Source organism: Ictalurus punctatus, chromosome 8 (assembly GCF_001660625.3).
Source record: "Ictalurus punctatus breed USDA103 chromosome 8, Coco_2.0, whole genome shotgun sequence".
Lineage (NCBI taxonomy): Eukaryota > Metazoa > Chordata > Actinopteri > Siluriformes > Ictaluridae > Ictalurus > Ictalurus punctatus.
In genome coordinates, this window is record NC_030423.2 from 18,929,012 (window position 1) to 18,947,806 (window position 18,795).

General features: G+C 37.6%; 1 protein-coding gene across 4 annotated transcripts in view; it reads left to right on the forward strand.

Moving 5' to 3' along the window:
• The window catches only part of shank2b (SH3 and multiple ankyrin repeat domains 2b), a 137,997-nt gene that overhangs the window by 78,059 nt on the left and 41,143 nt on the right, over positions 1–18,795 (forward strand). For 3 of the 4 annotated variants that reach the window (XM_053682217.1, XM_053682216.1, XM_047157260.2), the window contains exons 13-15: positions 6,589–6,670; positions 15,459–15,541; positions 17,876–18,000. In XM_053682217.1, coding sequence (XP_053538192.1) covers positions 6,589–6,670; positions 15,459–15,541; positions 17,876–18,000 — 290 coding nt within the window. Of the gene's footprint in view, positions 1–6,588; positions 6,671–14,878; positions 15,542–17,875; positions 18,001–18,795 lie in introns of those variants that run through there. The other variant, XM_053682215.1, reaches the window with a different exon arrangement.

Consider the following 18,795-nt stretch of genomic DNA (forward strand, 5'->3'; position numbering starts at 1 on the left):
AGGGCTGGAGGGAGAGACTGGGAGGGACAGAGAGAAAGGTAGAGGGAGATAGAGGGACATAGAGAGTGCTTGCTCCCCTTTTTTATGCTTTGGGGGATCAAGCATTTGGTGCGATTGGCTCTACGATTTGAAGGCAACAGGAGGCCAGATGGATGAGCTTCCCAGAATCAGGAAGAAGGTTCATTTTGGAGGTATTGTTGATCTTTACTGGAACTTTGGTGGCCTAACGTGTACGCATATATGAAATTTGTGGCCTATATTTAAAATTTTGGTGCCGTTTGGAGTTGCTATTGTGTTAAATGCATTTCTGATGTTGGTTTCTGTGGTATGTGGATGAAAGCTGTTCCATATTTGCATGTACTTGCTCAGGGCGTTTAAGCTTGAAGTCTTGTTGAGTGCCTTGCACAGCTTTGCATCTTTCAAGCTGGTAATCAGTTTTGGAGTATATCACTGTTATGCAATACTCATAATATCGTCATGGACACTTTAAAATGCAGTCACTGGCACTGCAACCCATTTTTTGGGCAATAAAATGCATTTGGATGGACATCATTAGGCAAGTTGTCATACGAAACTTATTTAGGAAAAATGTAAAGGTGTCATCATATCGCTATGGTATAATTCTATTCACCTGCCAAGAGTTTCATGAAAGTTTCAAAATCATGGCCGACTGTCCATCATGATCTCGTGCTTGCAAATTAGTAACAATACTCATGACTCCATTCATATGAAAAGCTACATAGATTAAGATTCCGTTTATATTTCCATATACGTAACTGAATTTGTCATTGCTTATGCGCTTTGTTTCAACTGACTTATTGATACTATATTGTAATAATATCGTAAAATAAGTGCTTAGGCAATTATCATGATGTGATTAATAGCCTAGCTTTATTAAACTCTACAAACTGTTAATTCCGTATAAATACGACTTGTCGTAATTCTGTTTTAAATACTAAATAATAAGGACGCAACGATCCAATTTGTTTCATTTTTAATACAGTGCAGTTATAAGTATCATTTGATACCTGATACAGACATTCTCACAGTAACCGAGCGACTTTCTTCAAGGTTCTGTTGCTAAGTTACATGAATTGTCACAGGCACGATTGGGGCATGTTTTAAGACCATTTCTACAGAGTTGTTGAATTCTCAATTCTGATTGGTCGGAGGTTTTCTATAACAGCAGCTGTGACGGACGTTCTGGTTCCAAGTCAAATCACAGTTTTATATTAACATGCTCATTTTAATATGATATTGTTTCTACAGTAACCTTTAATTCACAGGCAATTGTATGGTGGTAATACTCACATAATTTAAATCTAATAATCAGATTCAAATGTGTTGTTATTTAACAAAGAAAAATGTACCATTGTTGAAATAGTGAGAGAGAAGTATATTAATCATTTATAGAAGGAGTCGCCAGTGTCAGTGCTTTGTAACAGTCTGAGGTGAAGCAACTTGTCCTCTACAGGAAAGTCTAAGGATGGACTATGTTGCTTTTTGTAGTTGCTCGGTAACAAGCTGTATTTTTTTTTAAACTTATCAACTTAAAGAGCAAGTTCATGGCTGCAATAATGTAAGCCGTAACAGGAACAAACTTGTATCACAGATGTTCCACAATTTAAATGTATAAATATACAAATTTAACGATAGTTACAAACAGTAAATGGATAATATATATGACATGTCATTCTTTAATAATGAAAATACTGTCAGCTTTTGCAAATTGCTCTGATATAAGTGGAGTAAAACATTTCAAGATGCACTGTTAAGGGAAAATGATCAACTTCCTGGTTGTATCAGTAACGCTTCGAATTAAAATAGTTCTCATTTATGCAGTATCTCAGTATGAGATATTTTTGTATTATGGGTCATGTGTCTTTTTCATTTTGACATATTAAGCAGCAGACAGTACAATGTAGCCTACATGTATATAATAGAACAGTAATGTACTCTTCACAATTTGTACTTATATATATATATATATATATATATATATATATATATATATATATATATATATATATATATATATATTGCAAATGGTACTTGAATAGAGATATACTTAGTGTGAGTGTGAAACTGTGTGTAAGTGTGAAACTCTGCTCAAGAGCATTAGTAGAAGAACTGTAGCCAAAAAATGACAAGGTGTTTCTTTAAAGGCAGAATCTGTGACTGCTGAATCAGAATAGTTGCCTTGATGTTAAAATATGTACTTACAATATAAACAGTATATATATATATATATATATATATATATATATATATATATATATATATATATATATGTGTGTGTGTGTGTGTGTGTGTGTGTGTGTGTGTGTGTATATATATATATATATATATATATATATATATATATATATATATATATTAGATGTATATATATTCTGATTGGCTGCCAAGTGTTTGTTATTTTGCTATATAAAGACCTGTAATGTCTTCATATTATATAATGTATTATATAATAAAATATATAATTATATAATATTAGAAAGTAACCATGACAACCAAGTAACCACGATTTAGGCTAGGATTATATTTACACATAAACTAATCATTTTAATTATGCAGAATTTATTATTTATAGGCTACAGTGTGTGGAAATGCTTTAATTAAACTTGACAGGAACAGAGTAAGGTCAAAGTCAAGCTTAACTACATTCATAATTACAGCTGATACACAGTATAGTATATCAATTCAGAAATATATCTATAAATACTATCTGAGAAAAAAGTACTAAAATGTTGCTGGGATGGTACTCTCAAGAGCACATGACCAAACGTGAGCTTGCCCTGAACTCTTGCCAGAAAGTTAAAAGCACACAATGGTATAGGATGTCTTAGTATTCTGGAGCATTGAGACATCACTTCAGAGTGTGTATACATTATGTTAGGGATGCAAGCGAATACAAATACATTATTTGGAATGAAGAGATGTCCTCAGAACTGATACAAATACAGATAAAAATAAATAAAATACAGCTTGCCAGAAAGTTTCACAGGGCATCACAGGGCACCTACGTTCTGTTTTTATTTTCATGCGAATGTGATTATGTTCCAGCATGAACTTGTGGGGCTGTGTGATACATTTAAATTCATTTATTCATTTAGTTTAAATTCGGGTACTAGTTTGCTTATATTTTCTAAAATTAGAGCTAACTAAAGTATTTCAAAAATATCACTGGCAACTTCATACAAAAAAATAACTGCAAGAACACGATTAGTAAAATAGTCCCATGCACCTCTCTAGCTGAGACCAGTTATGAACCGGAGTGATGTACAGTGCCCTCCACTAATATTGGCACCCTTGGTAAATATGAGCAAAGAAGGCTGTGAAAAATTGTCTTTATTGTTTTAACTTTTGATCTTTTCTTTTAAAAAAATTACAAAAATACTCTGCTCTCATGGAAATCAAACAATTGCAAACAAAACACAGGTTTATAAAAATATATTTTTGTTAAATATAGGTGTGCAACAATTATTGGCACCCTTGGCACCCTTTTAGTCAATATTTTGTGCTACCTCCCTTTGCCAAGATAACAGCTCTGAGTCTTCTGCTATAATGCCTGATGAGGTTAGAGAATACATGGCAAGGGATCTGAGACCATTCCTCCATACAGAATCTCTCCAGATAATTCCCATTTCGAGGTCCACGCTGGTGGACTCTCGTCTTCAGTTCACCCCACAGGTTTTCTATGGGGTTCAAGTCAGGGGACTGGGATGGCCATGGCAGGAGTTTGATTTTGTGGTCAGTAAGCCATTGTGGTGTTGATTTTGATGTATGTTTTGGATCATTGTCCTGCTGGAAGATCCAACCATGACCCATGTTAAGCTTTCTGGCAGAGACAGTCAGGTTTTAATTTAATATCTGTTGATATTTGATAGAGTGTGTGATGTCATATATCCTAACAAAATGTCCAGGTCCTCTGGCAGAAATCAGCCCCAAAACATTAACGAGCCACCGCCATATTTAACCGTGGGCATGAGGTACTTTTCATATGGCTAACTCTCTGTCTGCGCCAAAACCACCTCTGGTGTTTATTACCAAAAAGATCTATTTCTGTTTCATCTGACCATAGAACCCGATCTCATTTGAAGTTCCAGTAGGGTCTGGCAAACTGAAGACGCTTGAGTTTGTTTTTGTATGAGAGTAGAGGCTTTTTTTAAACCCTTCCAAACAACTTTGTTTTGTGACTGTGATGTAGATGAATCCGGATACCATTGGTGTGTGTGAGTGTGTGTGTGTGTGTGTGTGAATGGGTGAATGAGACACAGTGTAAAGCGCTTTGGATAAAAGCGCTATATAAGTGCAGACCATTTACCACTTATATGACCCTGTGAAACAGGAACTCAACAATTTTCTGTTCCTAGTCCCAAAAAAATTTGTACCAAAATTTTTTAAATATCAATGGGAATATACTTAAAATATATTTTTCTCATATGAATTCATAGGGGTGCCAATAATTGTGCCACACACACACACACACACGTGTATGTGTGTATATATATATATATATATATATATATATATATATATATATATATATATATATATATATGTTTGCAATTGTTTGATATCTATGAGAGCAGAGTACTTTTGAACAAAAGATCGATATTTAAATGATAAAGACAGTTTTTCACAGCCTTGTTTGCTCATATTTACCAAGGGTGCCAATATCAGTAGAGGACACTATTATATTTTCAGTGTTTGAGTTTTATTTTCAATGTTTTATAGGGTTTCCAGGTACTGGTACTCCTCTAGTATATAGACTATATTGATTTGTGTATCTACATAGTAAAAACAGTACCAATATTATGCATAATAACGAGTCAGCAGTTCAACTGCACCAGCAGTTCAAGTGTATACAGTGTTAATGCTATGTTAGTATGTTAGATGTTGCTTTTTTGTCCTATGGAGCTAAAAGCACAAAAACACTGATACATAACGTCAATAAAAGGCCAGCAGTCATCATATCATCACGAAAGGGGGGATAAGGGTGGCGAATCCCACACAGACTCCTGACAATTTATATGATCAGCATGGATCAACATGATCAGTGCAAACGGTGCAGTTTGGAGCCTCTACCTGCCAAATGAAAATAAAATACTTGAAAACTGAGTCTCTGGAAGAGAGGAAGGAATTAAGAAAAGAGAGGAAGATTATATGTAAAGTGTGTCCCTATATGGTGTGTTTGTGAAATTTTTCCTATTCAGTTGAATTGGATTTACTCAGTGATGTGTATTTGGTGAATGAGTTCTCATGAGATCTCTACAGCGGTGATAAAGGACAGTTGTTCGATAGTCGTGCAGAAATGCTCTATGATTTCACATCCATAAATATGAAACCAGTGGCTATATGAGACGCTTACCACTAAACATGAGTGCTCCCACGAGACGAGTTCAGTTTATCTGAAGACAGGGTCAGCATTTCATTCCAGTCCCTGTTTCATTTACACCACCTCCACTGCATCATCTGTGCTACTATTGCACTGGGTCAGTACCTCTCCTTCTTTAAAGCTGCTGCTCTCTGGCTGCTCTCCAGCATTTCCCCCTTTAAAAGGCTTCCTTGTGGCTGTGCCGGGTCGATACGCCGTGCCCACTGAAATGAGCTGGTGATTTTTACCCCTGAAGAGGTTCCAGTTTCCAGGAAAGAGGCTATTCTCCATTGATTTGCTTCCTGACCAAAGACCATGTATTGTGGTTTTCCATGATTTTTATGAGTTCGTTTTCTGCAGAAATGACTGCTGGGACACCATGGCATATGGTGACATATGGACACTAATTTGTGAGCAGAAGGCATTTTTTCCTCCCCAGTGCCCTTTGATATAGCATCATACTATCATTACTGGAAGGCCGCATTGTGTGCAGTTTATTCCTTTTGGTATTTCTTTCTGTGCCACTGATGTTCAGCCCATTTCAAAATAGCACATTATAATTTTAATTATGATGGTCAGTGGTATGCAAGGAATAAAACACTTGAGGGATGTTATAAGAAAATAATAAATGACAGGGTGGGGTGATACAGCCAGACATGATGTAGAGATAACATGATCATTTTCCTATAATAATAACAATAATAATAATAATAATAATAGTTTAATAATATGCCAACACTTTTTTTTCTATTTATTGGAAAATGGCACTGGAAAATGACATTCCATCCATGTACATTTCACCCATTTATAGTTACAGTTCCCTCCAAAACTACTGGAACGGCAAGGCCAATTGTTTTTTTTTTTCTACTGTAGTCTGACGACATTTGGGTTTGAGAGCAAAAGATGAATATGAGAAGAGAGTTTCAGCTTTTATTTCCTGGTATGTATATGTAGACGTGTTAAAGCGCATAGAACATAGCACATTTTGTATCAGACCACCCAATTTAAAGGCGAGCAAAAATACTGGAACATGTGAGTGACAGGTGTTTCTTTTACCCAGGTGTGTCCTGTTAGAATGATTGTTTAAACAATAAATAGCTCTGATCATCTACTCTTGATGTCCAATTCAAACTGAACTCATATCTCTGGAATATTAGGTCATTGAGTTTTATCTAAATAAACGTGAAGCACGTGTCTTGTCTGTGCAGATGCCCGAGCAGACCGATCTGAGAGGCGGAAGCTCTTTCGACACTACACAGTGGGATCATATGACAGCTTTGATGCATCAAGGTGAGATTAAAGCTTTTTCTAATCCTCCTTAATATGTTTTCAGATATTCTTGCGTATCTCTAATAGCTTATAATCCTCAAAACCTAATTTCAAAGGACTGCATGTTCCTTAGTTAAAAATCTTAAAGGGTTTTTGAGTTCTTTATTAGTGTCGAGGTGTGTTGTTCCTCCTGACGTTCTGGACTTTTTAGCTGGAGATTCCTTCCAAGGTACACTTATAATTTACTTATAATTCTCATTCAGTAGTGTTTCAAACCTTCTGCCCTAATATTATTTTCTTTGTCGATCTATAAATGATTCACTACATTAGCACAGTGATTATAAGTTTTACAATCCTCCAAGGGCTTAACCATCAGGTTCCAGTACACTCTTAATTCCTCGTCATTTGACCTCGTTTAAAGCGTGTTTTGAAACTATTTAACCCGCAACTTTTAAAGTTCCTCTTCGAATATGAAATTTACATTCGCAGCGGTAATTCGTTTGTCATGTTACAATTAATTAACACCGATAAGCTTCTCATAAAGCTGAGCGTAGAGAGGGTCAGGAAGCGATTATTCACGGCCCGTAGCACATCAAATGTCGTCTCATTAGCCGATTGGCCTTTCCGAACCATGTGAAGCAGCTCACAGGCATCTGGATAATTGATCAGAACATCGCTGTGCATTTACCGCTACATTAATTTCTCTTATGTCAGACATCACATGTGGTTATGTTACTTGAATCTCCCACAATAATGACACAAGTAATTAATTAATTAATAGTCCGTATGTATTCCAAATTCCCGATTTAAATGTGTTCCAGGGTTTCCGGATGCAGAAAATTGATCTATAATGTGACAAATCATGGAACATGACAACCCTTCCTGTAATCTGTTCACCAAACAAATAAAATAGAAATATATAGTTAGTCACTAATGTAACACATTTTGCCTTCTTATTCTTCTCTAGTAGTAATAATAATAATAATAATAATAATAATAATAATAATAATAATAATAATAATAACAGGGCTACACTTAAGCCACCCAAAAAATTGCCATACAACATGTTGTCACAACAGAACACTACTAATCATCTTCTATAAAGTAAATATGTATGTAACAGGACTAAAGCTTAGCATTCGCCGTGTAATGTTAGGTGTGTTTGTTTTCATAATGTGACTGGGAATGGTGACTTTGCCAGTGCACATTTCCGAGCCAGAGGTCGACTTGTTCCAAGTTCTTAAGAATAAGGGAATGCAGTATACCGTATAACTTGCCAGACTTGGATTTTGGTCATGTTTTTTCAGTTGGAATTAAGCACGTGTTAATAAATTTTTTACGAAATGATGAGGTGTGCAGTTAAAGGAAAATCATCAACGTCGGCATGGTGAGATATCACCATCACCACCCCAAAGTTGATCATTTTCCAACAAGAGCACGTAATGAAATTTTTTAATATTCATACCACAGCCATTTGCCACAAATATTTCTTTATTAAAGAACGATCCATCATATTTTTTGTATCCGTGAAACAAGTTAGTTCACAAGTTAGTTCATGTTATAGCACATATAAACACTTGTTCCCTCACCAGCCTCTCTTTTGAACTCTATCTTGAAGGTAATAAGACGTAACTGCACCGTGTTTTGTTACTGAGAAAGCGCAACGTTTTTTGTCTTGAGGACTTTCCAATGGCGGAAAACTGAAACTTACTGCTTGACCTTTAACTGTTACAAAGCTCTGACACTGGAGACTCCTTCCAAAAATGTTAAATAATCATCATTAATTACACACATTTTTTAAACCTATTTATGTGGAGCGTCCACCGTACAGTAAGTCCCAGTAGTTACTATAGAAATGATAAAATATTAGAACGAGCACATTAAAATAAACCTGCGATTGGTCAGAGCTGCTATAGAAAATGAATGACGAATCAGAATCGAGAATTCAACAGTACTGTGATATAATGCATCTCCATTTCAGATTATTCTAGATTAGACTTTTCATTTTGTGGATTACTTGACACATGATCTCAGTCATCTGATCATTATGCCTAGACAGAATGATCACATGACAGATTACATGGATATTAATCCACTAAATGAAAAGCATCTTACTGTTTGCACAATCATTTTTTTTTTTATCAATTTCCGAGTATTTTCATCTGTCTAATCAATCGAACAAAGTCTATCCCCTTCATATCTATTATCATATCATCATATAATTTCCCCAATCCTCCAGTCTTTGTTCTGTTCCACTCCATAGAAATCACAACACAACTGTTCACGTGTGATTTCTTTTTCTGAGAAGCTTTGCAGAGAGTGTGAAAGCGCTCATTGTCAGATGGCTGCTTATGTAAGCGGCCCGAATACTCGAGCCGCGGGTCAGCGTGGCTCAACACTGACACGATGATGGCGTCGAAAAATCTGCGCTGTGATGTAATCAAAGGTCGTGTTCAGACAAATTCCAAGCATCATAATTTGAAACTGTACTTTAATCGTAAAGCATGCACGTGAATGAATTTAGTAAGAATTAGAGAAGTGGTCATATACTAGTGTTGCTGTACAGTATGATGAGGGAATTTGAAATTGATATTAATGACAGTGAAGCATGCTTCTGTAGGGTGGCCTACGGTTTTTGGAGAATTGTTTTGGTTACCAAACCTCTTCGCATATCTGTTTCTCCAGCCAAATACTTGAACACTTGCTCTGCCTGTACAGAGTTATTTTTAATTTAAGATCACTCTTGTTGTACACAAATTTTGTAACATACTAAAAACAGTGTTTTGGGGCCTGTATGTCGATCATACTGTGATTTATTTCCGTACCGTTTGTCAGATGCATTAGTCAGTAGAATATATTATTTCACTCAAAGATTTATTCACCCTTCAGAAGGTCGAAGTAAACAGAATTACTGCATCATCACGCTGCAAAACACTGCCACTTTAATCATTGATTATTGCACAAGTGCAAAAAGTTTATCAGGCTCTGAGCACGCTAGAAGACGTTTTAAGAAAACTGTTATGCTACCGATCTTGTCTGTTTTTGTATAGGCCACTTTAAGGAGGAAAAAAATAAATCCATAAGCGACAAACTGAACTCCTACTCAGCACACACACACACACACACACACACACACACACACACACACACACACACACCTCTTGCTCTGAGCACGTTGTCATGGAGACACGTAGAAAGAATCCATGGTGATGCATCACCATCTACTTCCTGTTGTTGGCTCCCGGATTTGCAGAGCATGAGGCAGGAAGTTTAAAAAATACTAGTAAGTTGAATTAAAAGGTATTGAGGTTTAGTAATAAATAGGCAAATATCATACATATGCAGGGCATCCTAGAAAGTAATAGGGTGATTCTTCTTCTTCTTCTTCTTCTTCTTCTTATTATTATTATTGTTGTTGTTGTTGTTGTTGTTGTTGTGCATTAATATTCATTCTTTTTTTCTGCTAATTAATTATATTTTATATTTGTTACGTGTTAAGAACTACGGTGAGCTGCAACTAAAATGTTACTTAAGTAACAAAATAACTTGGTATTCGGACTTCACTGTTAACCATCAAGCTGGGAAATAATAATCCTGACTTGCTTGTCGGAGAACCTGAACAGTTTATGGGTATTTATTATGGGAAGTATTTATAATGGGAATTGTTTAGTATTTAGAATGAGTATTGTTCTGCCAGGATTGTTGGCCTTGTCAAATATTACTGAATGTAGCTATCAAATGGCTGACAGTTTAAAGGAAAAACCAATATCAAGTGTGTTAGTAAGGTTTGGGCCACCACAATACACCAGAACATCATCAATGTGCCTTGGCACTGATTCTACAAATCTTTGGAACTGTATTAGCACAATGGTCACAAAATATTCCTTCTTTGGTGTTTTGATGATAGTGATGGAGAGCGCTAAAAAAGTCATATACAAAAAGTCACTCTAATATCTCCATCAATAAATTAGTTCCTCTGGTAGCATTGTCAGTAGGAATGTTGATACCATCTTTGAGATCACAATGCATAAAAAGATGCCATGATGGTTTCCATGGACATTTGAGGTGATCCTGGATTGGTCAGTCCGTACAGGATTTCGCAGAGTTTTTTGTGATTGTTACAGCCAAAACTGCTTGATTTTGCTGTAGCTCTTTTGAAAATTTGCGATGCAATTTGCAGAGTTTTTTGTGCTTTTTTTGCAGAAAGCGACTTGAATTGGCAAAATTGCAATTGCACGAAATTGTATTGCATGATCTTTCGCAGTGATGTTTGTTGGTAAATGAGACCTTTTAGCTGTACTATGTTCGTGTACCCACATGAATCGAAGAGGGCTTTGGCTGAATATGTGTTGTGATGACATCACGTGATGGGTCTCGGCCCAAATCTGTGGAAGCTCTGTGGTACTTTAGAAGAATTGCAAGCTCCTCTGAATATTGCGGAGTTTCCTTGATTTTGCATTAATTTCTGCAATCGCAAAATTGCTACATCTTGGAGGGACTGATTGGTGCTTTTGGTGGATAATAGGACTAGGGAAATTTATTAGAAAAGCTTAAAGGATATGAGCCTATTTCTAAGTATAAGAACCTGAATATAATATGATGATGAGCATTCCAGGATGTTATTGGTCTTGAGCCATTGAAGGTCCTCTTACTGGGCAGCATTTAAACTGAGCCTTTCCAGACATTGAATATGGAGACACACGATTATAAGACAACTTTTTCTTATTCACTATTGATGGCTTCTATACCTACGCACCTAATGGATATAAACTAGTGGCAGCTGGTTTTGTTTTTTTTTGGTGGCTGAACAGAACCGGAGTCCTGTTTGCTAAATGACACAAGTTAGTGAGTATAAGTTGTTAATTTGTATTTGGTTTGATTAGTTTTATTTTAACCACATAACAACTTCTGATTGTCTATGAATAGAAATACCACTGCAAGCTTGCTACAAGACAAACAATATAATTTATTCCACCATACTTGTAGAAAGTTTCATGGAATTAAGGTCAGATGAAGAAAATGATGGCATTGTCCACAATGAGGATGTATACTGGCCTCAATTCTGAGGCCTTCTGAATGGGAATATATGTGTGTTGTAATTGAATTACATCAAATTGAAATTGTAGTCTATGGATTACATTTTTAGTGTTTCAATTTTATAACAATCCAGTGTAGACAATTCTAATTACATTTTTGGTGGCAGAATCCATGTCAAATTCAGATTCAAAATTTCTAAATAGCACGGAATTGGCTCATTAGCAGAAACGGTGATCATCACATCTGTGCTCCTTTTGCTTTACCTATGTCCCTGGATGTAGTGTTGTGAAAATTTGAATCTGAATTTGAATTATTATACAATTTCAGTTTCAATATTATATCATCATATCACCCAGTCCTATTGAAACCTTCCACAAAAATTCAAGCCATGGAATACAATTTCAATTTGAGATAATTGAACTACTAACATTCAATTACAAATTCAAATAAAGATATTTAAAACATTCTGATTTGTTTGTTTTAAATTCATTTTGTAGTGGCACATTTCTCATTTCCCTATGAAGTGCACAAAGTGCTGAAAACCTCTGCCTTCCAATTGAAACACATACTGATAGTCTTACATTCGCTCCTTTGTTGGGGTACTTCCACTGACTCAAGTGGATCTAAATGGCACTATGCATACACCAAGGTACGGTACTAGCCAAATGACCCCATAATACAAAAAACAGCTTGTATTTCTAACATCATAGGGACATTTGATCCCTGCAAAGTGCTAAATACATGCCAAGAAAAACACACAGGAACACACCCTGCTCCCAAGCCGATCTTGTAGCTATGGTAACCATGCATCATTCTGCAGGAGTCAGCTCATTCTTCCCGCATTTCTATGAAAACTCATTTTACAGTTTGTCAGCGTATATTTTGTCAGAAACATCAAAAGCTTTGATTGGCATGCAGTCAGTCTTTTATCTGTGAATCAAGTGAGGTGTCAATGCAATTCTCAGCACACATGAAGCCTAGTTCTAGGCCAAAAGAATCATTATAGTCCACGTTTATGCTCAATCTGTGTTTTAATCTGTCCAGTGTAGGCTATGGAATATATTTCTCTGTATTTATAGATACACAGGTAGAATTAATTCAACACTAGAGTTTATGCACTATGCACAGTATTTACAGAACTATGAAACCTAAAGATAATATTGGCCCCTGTGTTTAGCTCCTATTGACACTAAGCCAGGAGTGTGGATCATATCACACTGGACTAAGGAAGAAAAAGTCCATACAGGATTTCTCAGAGTATTTTTGTGATTGTTGCCACCAAATCTGCTCGATGTTACTGCGGGTATTTTCAAAATTTTTGATGCAATTTGAATTTTTTTGTGCTTTATTGAGGAAAACTACATGAATTGGCGAAATTGCAATGGCATAAAAGTCTCTGCAACTGTATTAGCACGATGGTCACAGTTCTTCCATAAAATATTCCCCTTGTTGGTGTTTTGATGATGGTGATGGAGAGCGCTGTATAAAAAAAGTCACTCTAAAATCTCCATCTGTAAGTTAGTTCCTCTGGTAGCATTGTCAGTAGAAATGATGATACCATCTTTGAGATCACAATACACAAAAAGGTGCCATGATGGTTTCCATGGACATTTGAGCAGACAAGTGGATCCTGGACTGGTCAGTATTTCGCTGAGTTTTTTTTTGTGATTGATGCAGCCAAAACTGCTTGATTTTGCTATGGGTATTTTCAAAATCTGCAATGCAATTTTCAATTTTTTTGTGCCTTTTTGCCAAAAACTACTTAAATTGGCAAAATTGCAATTGCATGAAATTGTATTGTCTTTCGCAGTGATGTTTGTTGGTAAATGAGACCTTTTAGCTGTACTCATGTTGGCCGCACATTAATCGAAGAGGGCTTTGGCGGAATGCGTGTTGTGATGATGTCACATGGTGGGTTGTGTGAATATTGCGGAGTTTCCTTGATTTAGCATTCATATCTGCGATCGCAAAATCACAGAATCCTGGAGGGACTGAAGAAAGTTCGAAATTAGCATTAATTGTACGCATCGGGTGCTATGAGTTGAATTTTTGCAATTCAGTCAAAAGACAAAAATAGTGTTGGGCTGCAGAGGGAGGTTATACCCAGCAAACAGGGGACATCCCCCGAATGTCATGCACGTCCACTTAGGTCCGCATTTGGTCTGGTTTATAATGTTTGCTGGCGGACGTTCCGAGGACGTCAGAGTCATAATGTAAAGCATATCATTACTGAATGTGTCCATTTCAGCGAAAGTCCCCTAAGCTTCCCAAATGGCCGCTGGACGTCCTGTGAACGTTCCCTTCAACATCCATAGGTTCGTCAAGGGGACCCTACACGTGGACGTTTGTAGAGGCCATTTAGGGGACGTCCTGGGGACCATTTTTTGTCAGCTGGGTAAAGATTTCTCAATTCACTCCACATGTTTTTCCATCTGGGAAAGTATCATGGGTTTTCCATGGTTCTAATAGTATCTGCCTACAACTTCAAATTGTCAAATGTAGTCCAAGTTTTAACTTGTTTGGATGGGGAACTTGCTAGAATTGATTGAAAACAGACTCATGAGGGTCCCTCACAAAAAAATGTAAAACATTTTGTAGTGTATTTCAAGGGCCATGCCACATGTAAGGAATAAAACACAAGAGTTATTAGGAAAATAATCAATTACAAGGTGGTATGATGCTATAGTGATGCCACACAACGTACTTATTATCAATGTATAATTACATTTAACATAGACCGTCCACAAAACGAGCTAATTACTCTTACCACTTACATTATAGCAGCTATAAAGAGTCTTTCCTTTTCTCTTAAAGCTAATACAAAAAAAATAAAAAATGTGCAGCTTGCTACTGAGAAACCATAAAATGCAACATCATCTGCCTGGAGGAACCTCTCAAGGGGCTTGGACTGAAAGAAATGTAACGTTTTCAAGAGATAGGAAGGCTTCTCATAGAGATTGCATTAGCTCAGGTTTGCTCCTGAATGGACATGATTATGGGAAGTTACTCGGCAACGAACGCGCGCGCTCTCTCCTCTCCCTCCCTCTTCTTTAAATGTCATTCTCTCCTTTCTCTCCTCCATACCACCCCAGTTTCCTCCTTCTCTCTCCCCTTGCCCATCCCTCTCATTCCGTCTGCTTTCGTCAACATTTTATTTTCCTCTCATCTTTTTCCCGCTTCATGCCATGTCTCCTCATCCTTCACCACAGCGGTTGTATGTCTCGCGCTCCATCAGCCCCGCCCACTCCTGCCTTAAACTCGGCTCGCGAGCCTGACCATTAATAACAACCCTTTCCTAAAACTGGGCGTCAGACTACAGGATTTTTTATTTTTTTTTTCCCCGTCTGATTTTATAGTAGATTTGACACATTTTGGTCTTAAATCGCTCCACCGGAGGCGCCATGGCGGTGGGAACAGGTTAACTGGTAGTTTTATTTATTTATTTATTTATTATTATTTTTTAAGTCAAATCTGAAGCCTCGAGTTGTGATCGGCTCGCGCGGACCTGATCGGAGGCGGATCCGTTATTTTTTTGCGTCAACCATGTCGGTGAGTGTGAGATGGTAGTCAGCGACGCGAAACGGAAATCGGCTCGTATTTTCAATCGTTCTCGATTAAAAAAGAAAAAAAAAACCCTGTAGTGTGAGCCCAAAGCTTTAAGAGAAGTGATGATGAGGAGCTCGGGCATGATGAAGCCGCACTACTCGGTTGCCTTGGTGAGGATGACGGCCGCCTGCACTAACGGTCGCTGCGCGCGCAAATTTCTCCACAGTGACTGCGTCATCGACGAGAAGACTGTGGTCCTGCAGAAGAAGGATAACGAGGGCTTCGGCTTCGTGCTGAGAGGGGCAAAAGGTAAGGGAGAAAAAAAAGAGCGCACCCTCCATGTTTTAACCCCCCCCTCCGGTGCCTCATACCTGTATAACGGAAAGAGTTGACGCTGTGAAAAGTTGACGCGCGAAGCTCGCGATGAACTTCACGCGCAAGACTGAAATATAACAATAATAGTAACAATAATAATATAGCATCTGCTATAGCCACTAGTCAGTCACTTCACAAAGTACATCCAAGACTTCTCATTTTAAACAACTAAACCTAACCTGCGTAGAAGAATTCATTCTGTTATATGGATATTTAACACATAAAAATGGCCAAAGATCACATTTAATCCATTTACACCTGTCTGTGAATATGCAGTTTGTAAACTCCCATCATGTCCTTCTGCCATCTTAATGAGAAAACTGGTATAAAGTTGAACAAACAATGCCAAATTCATACCAAAGAAGTCATAAGAAAAGGTACGAATGCTGACCTCTGACCCTAACCTTAACCTTAACCCTAACCCTCTCATCTTTTTATACAACTCAAGCCAATATTTAAAAGAAAAGAAATTCCACCCTGAAATATGCTAATACTGAATAATTTCTGACAGGTTTAGTAATTCTGGTGCTAGTTTGTTTGGTCGATGCTGTATTTACATTATTCCCTTGAGAAGTTATCAGTTATGTGTCTATCTGATATCACAGGGTTGAAGAGGGACATTGGTGGCACAGGTACAATGGCGATCCAATGGTGGAGAAAGAAATTCAGTGATCTGTTGAGCCCTTGAGCAAAGCTCTTATCCCTCAACTGCTTAGTATCCTGTCTTCTGTAACTGTGGATAAAAGTAACTTTGGATAAACATATCAGCCAAGTGTGGTAAATGTAACTTAGGGATGGGCGATATAGAGTTAAAACTACATTGCGATATTTCATGGTAACGATAAAAATGAGCGTATGAAAATAGCGTATTCAACACTATCTTTTTGGCCATAAGTCACATCATACAGTCTTGAGAGCCGTGCAAACGCAAACATTGATCCAAAAAAGTCTAACTTAATCCTGACCATAATCAAACAATAAACTATACCAATTAAGTAGGCTAAAAAAAATTTAATAAGAATTTTATTCACGAATTAATGTTCCAGTGAAAATGCAAACATCAATACTCGCAGGATTCATAATCTAACCGCAGGAGAAACAAATGGAAATGTTGTATCCGAACCACTTCCGGCATTCGGCATACTTGTTCTCGTTTTACGTGTGAGATGCCCACGTTATCTCACGTAAACACGTCATCAACTGTATTGTCAATATCGCGGGATGACAAATTCCTATAATGGCGAGGAATTGTACCGGTATATCATGGACGATACGATACGGCACAACCCTAATGTAAATGTTTATTTCTGGTCAGCAATGTAATGTTCTTTTGTGCGTTTGATAGCAGTCAGGTATGATAAAATTACTAACATGCTAGAAATGCCAGCAAAAGTATGTGTAATGTGTTTACAACAGTAGAAGGTTACACCGGGTTTTCAGTGCCGTCGCTTCACTGTGTGGAGGAACAGATGGTGTTGTAGTATGATTTAAGGGACGTCTAAAGGGTTGCGGGGTTGTGAAATCCAATCTATGTTTTTTGACGCAGCTGGACAAAATAGAGATGAGAACCACTAAAGTAAAAAGCTTGATCAGGTAAAAAAATAAAAACGGTAGAAAGGTAGATAATAATAGATGAAGTCATCGTTCAAGTAACTGTCCAATCATATATTGCGACTAACCAGGACACATTAACATCACGTTTTTCATCTGGTTGGTGGACAATAATAAATGCTGGCGTCCACTGTATCAGCAGCCTACTGAACCCACTTGTCCACTGGGCAACTATGCATAAAGAAAATTACTGCCTTGTCACATATCTTGTCTCAGGCACCTGGGCATATGATTGTAAATCAGTGGTTCTCAAACTTTTTATAGCCAGGCACCAATGTAAAACTATCAAATACACTCCACAAACTCCCTCATTGTGGATTTATTTCATGACCATTATTTGGGTTCTTTAAAAAATTATTTTGCAACCATTTTGGAACTCTTCCTGAATTTTCCACGGATGGAAACCGCTCACATGTCTGATTTGAGTTTGGTGTTTGGACCCCTCAATATAATAGCTTTGATAATATGCTGATAATGTGTGATTTTCACCACTGTAACAAAATGAAAATAAGATAAAATTGTGGAACCACTAGGTGTCCATTTTGAGAATTTCTGTTGTAAACCTCTGGAGCAGAGTGTCTCACGGTCCTTGTTCTGTCCCATAACGTACATCTCTCTGTTTTTTCCCCCTCATTGTGCTCTCATGTGGATTTCCAGCTGACACCCCAATCGAGGAGTTCACCCCGACCCCAGCCTTCCCCGCCCTGCAGTACCTGGAGTCTGTGGATGAGGGCGGGGTAGCATGGCAGGCCGGATTGCGCACCGGAGACTTCCTTATCGAGGTGAGTAGAAAAGCCTGTGGTCCACACTGGGTGTGTTGCGGATTCACTTCTTGGCTTTAACTGGATTTAAAGGACCTCAGAATATGGCTTTTGAAGTGAGTTTGTCCGATCAGAAAACATTCATGTCAACATGAAAATGTTTATATGCTGTCTCAGAGTGGGGAAGGTAATGGTTACATCTTTAATGAGAGCACAGTGGTGCACACACTCACACACACTCGCACACACAGGGAGCAGGCTGGTGATTCTGTAAGAGGCTGTGAAAGTGCATATTGGTTTTCCCAACAGGAAACCTCTTCCTTCCTTCCTTCCTTCCTTCCTGGTAGTGTGTGTGTGTGTGTGTATGTGTGTGTGTGTGTGTGTGGTTGCAAGGAAAGTCAGATGGAAGCTGTTATTCTCAACATCATTGACACCTTTTGTTTTAATGGATCATTTTCAGTTGGTTAGATGACATAGGAATCATGAATGTGCTCTCGGTTAGGATGGAGGAGTGAAGGTGTTCGGCTTCATCAGCTTTCAGAACTGAGAAGTATGAATGTGTATGAGTACTCAAGTACCAGCAAGTGACGTCTTAGAAAGGTGTGAGGTCACAACAAGCTGCCAGAACCATTTCAGTGTACCTTATTATAGACTATACAAGTCTCTGTAACTATACTGTTGGAATGAGAGCTGTTCTTTCAAAAGGATTTTCCCATAGTTGGTGTTTTGATGATGGTGGTGGAGAGCGCTGTCGAACACGTCGCATAGGTGTTCACGTAGATTGAGATTTGCTGACTGTGATAGCCATAGCATACT